Consider the following 9,683-nt stretch of genomic DNA (forward strand, 5'->3'; position numbering starts at 1 on the left):
GCAGTGGTAACATTATAAGAGCAGTAAAGAACGAAAAAAGAAAAAGCCTTTGAAATGAGTGCACTTTTGTCTCATTTCATGATCTCATCAATATGTATATGTGGCATCATAGGCACAGGCACAAACTCATTCATTTTGTAATGGTTTTCCAACCATTTTTGTGTGAACACAAAAGGCTTACACTGGCAAATTGAATGGGCATCATGAGCAAAGTTGTATGAATGCCAGTGCAGACCTTTTGTTATTATAACACAGCCATCTAACCACCACAAAAGGGAAAAGGGGAAAGAACCTGCCCTGAAGTAGGAGCTGAAAGAGTTTACAGGAACTGCGATCCCCAAATTGGTCCAGTCTGAACACGAGGAAAAAAAAGAGTTCTAGGAACGTTATGTTCTAGGAACTGCAAAAATCCCTCCGGTCGGAAAGGGACTATGTAGTAGGCTAACCCCCAATATCCACCGGTTGCGGAACGGCGGTGGAGTCATTAGGTTTCCATTAAAGTCAGTGTGTGTATTTCCACTGACTGTGGAGCGGCTGCGTTCCGACTGCATCCCAGCTCCGGCGGTCCGCAGCCCTCCGGAGCAGATACGCAGAGCTTCTATTTTTGCCGGACGTTGGAGTGCGCCGCAGCAATTCAGCACAGGGCAGATAGTGCGGGACAGGAAGTCAAGCACAGAAACAAAATAAAATAATTTTCAAAATAAAATACACCATGCTCACGGCGGATCATATTTCCCTGCACTACACCTTGAAAACACAGCACAGAGTTGTTTCCCCTCTACTCCTCTGGATGGAAACAAACCGTTGTTGGTTTTGTGGTTCTATTCTACCTGAATTTGCGAGATCTTGTGGGTCCTTGTGACTTCAGCTGTCAGTCATGGCTGCAGTCATGAGAAGTATATGTGTGGCTGTGAGGAAAAAAAGAGATCCCGGCCCAAACAGGAAAAGTGTAACATCTTAGATCACATTTTTATAACCTATTAAGTCATAAACTTCATCCAACGTCCGATTTTATATATCCTCGAGTCCAAGTCAAGTCACGAGTCCTCAGTCCGCGAGTCCACGTCATGTCACGAGTCCAGAGAATAGATTCTCGAGTCGGACTCTAGTCCAGAGAATAGAGACTCGAGTCGGACTCGAGTACTCCATCACTATGTGTAGTGTAGATATTACTCGGCCTAATGAGACATAATGCAACTGTAATAACCTGGTTGACACCAGACCATTCTCAGTTGTAACTGAGAGTGGGTCTGGGCAAGCTTCATTCGCCACGCATTTCCAAAGGGGCGTCACCAACGGACGCCGCTCAAATGCCTCTGGGCACAATTGGATAGTCCTTCAACCAATCAGACCAACGATAAGATAAGATAGACTTTATTAATCCCACACTGGGGAAATTCGGGAAAGATCCGGGTGACGTAGCAGCGACAGCTGCATCAACGGGTTGCTGCCGAAGCGGTGGCCATCATGTTGAATGTAAACAAAAAAAGCTGCTCGCCTTCGCTGCGCTATCGTCATCGTGTAAAGCCCGCCTCAACAGTTGTGATTGGTGCTTCGATTTGGAAAAATTGGAAATGGGCTTGAATGGGCTCTTGGCCAGACGGACTTGCAGAGCAAATCTCAAATTTGCCAGAAGTTCGTCAGGGTTTTCCCAAGCTACAACCGTAAACAAGCAAACCCTCAGTTGTTGGTGAAATCAAGAGTAAACTGCTGCTATGAACTGTTTAAGTCACAATGTAACTTTACTTTACCTTTTTTGAAAACTTTATGTAAGTTAGCGGAATAAAGATGAATTATCAAGTGTCTGGCAAACTATATGATGTGTAATGTTGCCTCTTTGCTTCTCAATAAAAAAAATTATCAAAATGTGCTTGGCATACCTCAATTTTGCTTAAAATCCTTGTCTATTAGACCTGTACACTTCCCATTAATAAATGAATGAATTAGGAACCAACAGAACTACAAACGAGTGCAAACTGTTTATTGAATCTTTTGGACAAAAAAGTATTCTGCTCTCACGCTGAAAAACAGTCAGTTTAATTACATTGAAGGGTTTTTTTGGCCGGCATCCGTTTTCAGATACTTGTTGAAAAAGAAAAAGACAAACTTTACCAACAGAGCAACAACGCTCTGTATTTATTTACAGGGTTTTAAGAACCACCTTTCAAACAGTTAGGCAGTCACATCAAAAAGCAAGAACAAAAGAGCTGCCAGTCTACTGCCAAGAGGGTTCCTACACGTCTCGTTTCAAAATGCTGTCCCTTTATATCAGGGGGGTTAAACATACGGCATGTGGGCCACAACCGGCGTGCAAAAGGGTCCAATTGGTCTCACTCGATGACTTTGAAAATTACAGAGAAGCAATTAATTCCAATTCCAAATTCACCACTTTAATCTCAGAAAATATCAGAGTTCTTTTTCCATAGTTCCAAGTTTTTTCTCAGGATGTTAGCCCTCTCCCGGGTCCGTAAAATGATTATTTTTTTCCTATAATGGCCTTACAACACTGTTGTAGCAGAAGCAACCTGCGTTTGCCAACATCAAGCAGATAAAGTTTCTAATCTTTCTGGAATGGTTTACTGGTCCGGCCCACTTGAGGTTAAATTAGGGGGATGTGGCCCGTGAACTAAAATGAGTTTGACCCCCCCCCCCCCCGGATTAGAAAGTCCTGGATAGCTCAAGAGTCTATGTTCAGAAACAGAATACTTACACTATAGCGAGTACTTACACTATAGGGAGCACTTACACTATTGGAAGTACTTACATTATAGCGAGTACTTACACTACAGAGAGTACTTACACTACAGCGAGTATTTACATTATTCCTCATGGGGGCAGCAGAAACTACGCACTATAGCTTTAAGCTTCTAAAATGTGAAAGTTTAGTTTTTTTTTCATCTTTACATTGTAGTAAATTTCATATTTTGGGGGTTTTAGACTGTTGGTTGGAAGACAAAAAAACATTTGATGATACCACTTTGGGCTATAGGCATTAAAAAAAAGTCATCAATAACAAACATTCACCATCCATTATGGATATAATATCATTGGATTTCACACATTTTTGTTTTGCAAAAACATTCAAAGCTGGACTTGATGGATTTGATTCTGTGCAGATGTTTCAGACGTGTGTAGGAACCCCACGGCTCAGCTAGTGTTTTTTCAGTTTGTCTCCAAACAGAGTCATCACGAGTCCCAACAGGAATCCACCGCCGAGGATGAGCAGAGTGCTGGAGACGGGTCCGAACGACAGGACGGCTCCGAGCACGTAGAAGATCAGCAGCAGCAGGATGGTCCGGTAGCTGGCCAGCGGGCGCAGGCTCAGCCGCGGCTGCCGGTTCCTCTCTAACGTCCGCCGGGACAGCGGGCTCTGCTTCAGTTGTGTCGTAGAATCGGGATCCGCCAAGTAGTGACGACCCAGGCGACCCAGGAAGTCTGGGCGCGAGCAGAGCGCATTCATGTGCCCTCCGAACTGTGGGAGATATGAACATTTTCTCAGGTTAAATTACCGTTAGTTAAAAGGAACACGCCGACTTATTGGGACTTTGTCTTATTCACCGTATCCCCCAGAGTTAGATAAGTCCATACATACCCTTCTCATCACCGTCGTAACTCTGTCTGACCCCCCCCACCGCTAGCCTAGCTTAGCACAGATCCTGGAGGTAACCGGCTCCATCTAGCCTACTGCTCCCAACAAGTGACAAAATAACGCCAACATGTTCCTATTTACATGTTGTGATTTGTAGAGTCACAGCGTGTACAAATAACAAGGTCACATGAGACACAGCCATCTTCTAACCGTATACAAACTGGGAACTATATTCACTTACACTTATTGGAAGCAGCACACACACATGCAGGAGATTACACATAAAAATATTATGGTGCAAATCCTCCATCATAACAGCAATGTGCCAAGGTCCATTTAAAGGGAATGGGAGATGATCTCTGATTGGTTTATTGCATGTTACGCCCAAAACACACCTCTGATTAATGAAGACACTAAGTACAACCCTTTTGAACCATGCGCCCGGTACACGGACCCTTTTTTCCGCCGTCAAACTAGCAAAAGTGGATTTGGACACACCCTAAACGCACCTGCGCCAGGCGCTTCACGCCGTGCGCTTAGATCGTTAAAATAGGGCCCGATATGTTTAACTGTTTAAGTTCAATAAATAAAACATATTTTCAGAAGTCAATGAGTAATCGTGTTAAATAATCCCTATTATTATTTTTTTTCTCCATAATCGAGCAGCACCAAGTGAGCTTTAGTTTGAAAGAAAAAAAGCTTGTTGGTTGTTATAGTGGACCTATTTTTTTTTCTAATATTAACTGTCCGTTATCGGTCAACATTTTACTCTGGGCATGTCCCATCAAGCCTGTTTGGTGTTGTCCAACTGAACTCTGGGCAGAACAAACATGTTTACATGTGGAACCTCGCACTTTTATACATGGAAAATCCATTTTAATGAACTGCACTTGAACTGATATTTTTATATCTTGCCATTTCCACGTGTGTTTAAGTGGTATGTATTAGTTTAGAAGCCCAGCTACCTGCCTACTTGAAAAGTATGAAACTTAAAGGTGCCGTAGGTAGGAATGTGAAGATCCAGGACTTAGCCAAAAAATGTGAACATCGACAACTTCTCAGTCCCTCCCCCCCTTTCCGCTAAAGCCCAAAATGGTCTCCTAAGCCCCTCCCCCCACAAGGGAGAATGAATGCGTGTGCATGAGCAGTGATTGACACGCAGTTAGACACCCCCCCTGGCCCTGATTGGTGCATCTGAACAGGGAGCGGTGGATTTTTGCTAATCCCACTACAGGCTGTAGGTGGAGCCAGAGGAGCTGGATTTATTTTTTAATGACCTGCTTCATGTAGTTCTACTGGAACATAGGGTCAGTTTCAGCAGATATGACAGAAAGGTAGTTTAATAAGTCTTACCTACTGCCCCTTTAACAGCATTAACTCATGTTTTGGCTACTTGGGGGCAGCGTGAACAAGCACAAGGCTGACTGTAACCGAGTACATAATGTAAAAAATCAGCGTTGAAGCTTCTAAACTAAAAACTACACGGATATGTAGCGTATATTCCAGCAGGAATGTGATCCGACCCTGGGGAGAAAATAACATCTGTAAAACCAAGATTAAAGGTTTCCCTGACGTTAGCATGTAGCTACGTGTAGAAGTGTGTGTAACGTAAACACACAAACCCTGGAGAAGACGACTATACAATGAAATAAACTGAGTTGACGTCACGTCGAGCCGAGAGTAGGAAAAACCTGTTGAAACCAGATCGTTCTGAAATCTGACTTTTTATCTCACAGGAACTATTTTTAAATACATTTACGTCACAGTTCGAAGCTTTGGCCATGTTTGAAGTTAACATCAGATATTGTAACATTATATATAAGACAGAAAATACTTTTTTTTTTTTTTTTTTACTATTTATTCTCTTTAGTTACATGTATTTGTTAATCTTCAGCTTCTTGTACTTTTCCCCTCATCCCTTGCTGCAGCAACAGTGTGAATTTCCCCCGTTGTGGGATTAATAACGGATTTTGAATCTAGAAATTCTTCAATATCATAAATGTTTTAATAACAGACGCCACTTACCCTGTCGTTAAGCAGAGAAGAGATCCGGTAGAGAAGCCTGACCAGCAGGGCGTTCTCATAGCTCCTAATGGGCTGCAGCTCCGGGTCACCTTGATACCGAATGTCAAACCTGCGCAGTCCACTTATAATCTGCACAAAAAGACAGACACACACTAGCTTTCAGCGGCGGTTGCTTCCAGATTGAAAGTGTGTAACGTAGGGTGTAAGCAGCGTTGCCAACTCTCAGCTAACGTCACCCAACAGTCTATGGCTCCTCCCTCACTCCTCCCTCTCGTCTAAAATCGTCACAGCCGCAACCAGGACGGCTGCGCCCGTAACGGCAAACTCAACGACTCATAGCAGATCTCCACAAACCAATGGGTGACGTCACACATGCTCTGTCCATTCATATTTACGGTCAATGGTCGTATCAGAGGGGAGGAGCCAACGACCGATATCGTCGTATGCTTTGGAGGACTGGTTGGTTCTAAGACATGCCCTCTTTCTCTCGTAGGATATTTTAAAATACGAACCTGCTTCCTGCCGAGGTCAGTCAGAATGAGTCCGTTCTCTCCCTGGATGCAGTCGGGCAGCTGCTTACAGTTGCCGTCGTCCTGCGAAGAGCCGAGGTTGGATATCAGCTGATTCAGCTGACCCTGGTTCAACTGCAACAACAAAGAAACGCAAAATGAACCAGGTGATCAGCAACCGTCAGGATTAGAGCTGCGAAGATGAATCGATTCGTTGTCAACTATTAAGTTAATGGCCAACTATTTTCATAATGGATCTGAGTCAATCTTGTGTGATGTCAGCTTGTTAAATGTGAATATGTTCTAGTGTCTTCTCTCCTCTGTGACAGGAAACTGAATATCTTTGAGTTGAGTGGACCAAACGAGACATTTGAGGACGTCATCTTGGGCTTTTTGGGAAACACTGATCCACATTTTTCACCGTTTTCTGACATTTTAGAGACTAAACTGCTAATCCATTCATCCAAAAAATAATCCACAGATTAATCAACGATGAAAATAATTATTAAGTGTCGGGATGTTTTACATGAATAAGTAACTCAAATGTTCCTCTGAATGTTCAAGATTTTCTGTTGGCATTAATAACATGGAAATTACAAAATAAATAATTAAAAATGTAATATACAATAGATCAAAATCAAAACCTTTTATTGTGGTCAGCCTAAGGGACACCTGTGCAATAATCCTGCTGTCTGATCAGCATCTTGATAAGTCACACCTGTGAGGTGGATGGATTATCTCGGCAAAGGAGAAGTGCTCACTAACAGATTCAGTCAGATTAGTGAACAATATTTGAGAGAAATAGTTCTTTTGTGTACGTAGAAAAAGTCTTAGATCTTTGAGTTCAGCTCATGAAAAATGGGGGCAAAAAAAAAGTGTTGCGTTTATAATTTTGTTCAGTGTATAAATACAAACAATATATAAGCCAATGTAAACTAAATGTCTACACTGATTGGTTTACTGGGAGGAAATAAAACACAAGAAACCTAAAGAAGAGTCAAACCAATCGGACCTTAAAGATTTGACACAAGTTCTCCAGAGCTCTGTCCAGGAACTCGTGGGTCTTTTTCAAGCATTCCCCGCTCTCCTCGGCCTCGGCTCCGTTGAAGGTGTTGTTGAGGTCCGAGGAGCCCATCCCGAACCAGGACATGAACGAGTTATTGCCCGTCGCCATGCTGGAGTGATCCGATATCCTCTTGGCTGTCTGTCTGGCCTGTGCAATGATCTGGATTAACTTCATGACCTGCAGAACAGGCAAAAAGAGGGAGACTCTGTTTTATGATGAAACCATTTGGTCCCCTGCTCGGGCGCGGTTCAGATAATACATTTTCCAATTAATATCAATCTGTTCGTGTGATCTGGCATCGATTAATGAAATACAGAAGTTGATCTTTTAACATCTGTCTTTTCATCATGGATGTAGAAGTAAGAAGTACTTTAAACTAACTTTTTGGGGCTCAGTTCTTAAAAGCATACTATGTAACGTTTCCCTCTTCGGTCCCCCTACAGGTTGTCTCATTGGAACTACAGCTTGTGCGGCTGAAGTTCCAATGAGACAACCTGTAGGGGGACCGAAGAGGGAAACGTTACATAGTATGGCTTTAATGTAAACATGATCCTGGTGCATTATAAAACATATTAGAGGGTTGTTTTTTGCTTGTCCACTTCACAGCAGAAGTTCTCTGAGAATGGGCGCCTGGGTAGCTCACCTGGTAGAGCGAGCGCGCCCATATATAGAGGTGTACTCCTGGACGCAGCGGCCGCAGGTTCGACTCCGACCTACGGCCCTTTGCTGCATGTCATTCCCCCCCTCGCTCCCCTTTCATGACTTCAGCTGTCTATCCCGTGCTGAGGTAAAAACTATGAGTTGAACAGACCCTGAGTTACGGAAAACCTGGAAAAGTAATGGAATTAGTAAAATATTTGAACGTTTTGAAAAGTCATGGAATTTTACAGTAATCTTCTGTGATTCTTTGCTATAAAGTAACATAACGCTGAATTTATTTTCTGTAGCTGTTGATGTAACGCAGCGCTAATATGTGTCGATGGATTTTGTTAACCATCACGTTTTATTTTATTTTTTAGTATTATTTTTTAGGGGCATTTTTCAAGCCTTTATTTGAATAGGACAGTTTAGACTTGAAAGGGGAGAGAGAGGGAGAATGACAGAGGAGTCAAACCCGTGGCCGTTGCGTCGAGGAGTAAACCTCTATATATAGGCTACCAGGTGAGCTACCCAAGCGCCCTGAAATTATGTTTGAATAGAAAGTAACAATCCAGTCTGCATGGAGTGCAGCTCGGGTGTGTAGAGAGTCCCTCTGGTGCTTTTTAGGGATCCTACTAGTTAAAAAAGGTTGAAGGAACATGAGGCACTCGAGAGGATAACGTTTAAAAAGCCTATAATATCTTCTTGGCTATGAAGTCATTAAAACATTAAAGCATAGGCATGTTTTAATGATTTGTAGCCAAGAAGATATTAAAGGCTTTTTTAAATGTCACCCTCCCTACTGCCTCCGTTTACTTCAACCTTTTTTGTTTGAACAGAGATTGAAGAGTTTGAATCGGATGTTTTAAATAATGCCGGGCAAGTGTACATTTGATATAAGTGTACATTGAAAATATATGATGAGTGAACTTACGGCTCCTCTGAGCTCGGTGCCAAACATCTGTTTGTACTGGCAGTCCTGGCCTTCCAAAGCATAGACGTGGCTCTTCACCCTGAACACCATGTCGGTCACCACCCGTTGCTTTGACGACACGTAGCTGCCGCCTTGGCTCGGCGTCAGGTAGCCGCGCGGCTGGCGGTGGTGCAGGACGTGCTCCGGCTCCAGGAACAGCTGCTCTCCTGGGGAGAGATGTTCGGTTTAGTTCGCTGGTACTAGATATACTTTCCCTTTTACTTGAAGAGTGAAAATGAACCCCTGCAAAGTCAAGCGTTACCAAAATGATTAAAACAAAAGATAATTTCCATACTAATAATCTGCCGATTAGATTCCCATTTAATGGTTAGTTCATAAACTCAGAAAAACAAAAAATTGGCCATCACGTATTCCCAGAAGATGACATTCATTTTGTCGGTCATTTTTATGACCGACAAACAGCCCAATGTGGCATTATTTTCTTTTTTTAAGTAATCGATGAATCTCTAAAATGTCATAAGACAACAAAAAGATATTATAGAGTGAATGCTGTTGCTATCGAGAGAAAAATGCCCAGCACATCTTCCTAGAGCCCAAGTTATTAACAAACCCAAACTCAAAGAGTCTTTGGCATTTGTTATTTTGCCTAACTGATAAATCGTTTCAACACTGACAATGTCAATGTATTTATACCACATTGTGTGCCAGCTGTGCACTAAAACACAAAACATGTGATAGAGTTGTAGATCTCAAGAGATGAAAAACAGCTCATACCTGAGAGGTTGTAAGAGACCTCATGTAATCCTAGTTTGATTTGGCTCATGTATATGATCTTTGAAGAATTGTTTCTGTTATCCGTACAAATGAAATAGCATCAATTTCATATGATGTAAAATCATATAAAATTGATGGGGCATTCTT

At 42.5% G+C, this 9,683-nt stretch overlaps 1 protein-coding gene across 7 annotated transcripts in view; it reads right to left on the reverse strand.

Moving 5' to 3' along the window:
- Positions 1-1,966: 1,966 nt before the first annotated feature.
- Positions 1,967-9,683, reverse strand: part of smpd4 (sphingomyelin phosphodiesterase 4) — a 28,257-nt gene continuing 20,540 nt past the window's right edge. For all 7 annotated transcript variants that reach the window (XM_078249464.1, XM_078249462.1, XM_078249460.1 and 4 more), the window contains 5 exons: positions 8,763-8,968; positions 7,136-7,366; positions 6,127-6,258; positions 5,615-5,743; positions 1,967-3,472 (listed from right to left, as the gene is read on the reverse strand). In XM_078249464.1, coding sequence (XP_078105590.1) covers positions 3,152-3,472; positions 5,615-5,743; positions 6,127-6,258; positions 7,136-7,366; positions 8,763-8,968 — 1,019 coding nt within the window. In that variant the 3' untranslated portion in view covers positions 1,967-3,151. The remainder of the gene's footprint in view (positions 3,473-5,614; positions 5,744-6,126; positions 6,259-7,135; positions 7,367-8,762; positions 8,969-9,683) is intronic.

This window comes from Sander vitreus, chromosome 4 (assembly GCF_031162955.1).
Source record: "Sander vitreus isolate 19-12246 chromosome 4, sanVit1, whole genome shotgun sequence".
Lineage (NCBI taxonomy): Eukaryota > Metazoa > Chordata > Actinopteri > Perciformes > Percidae > Sander > Sander vitreus.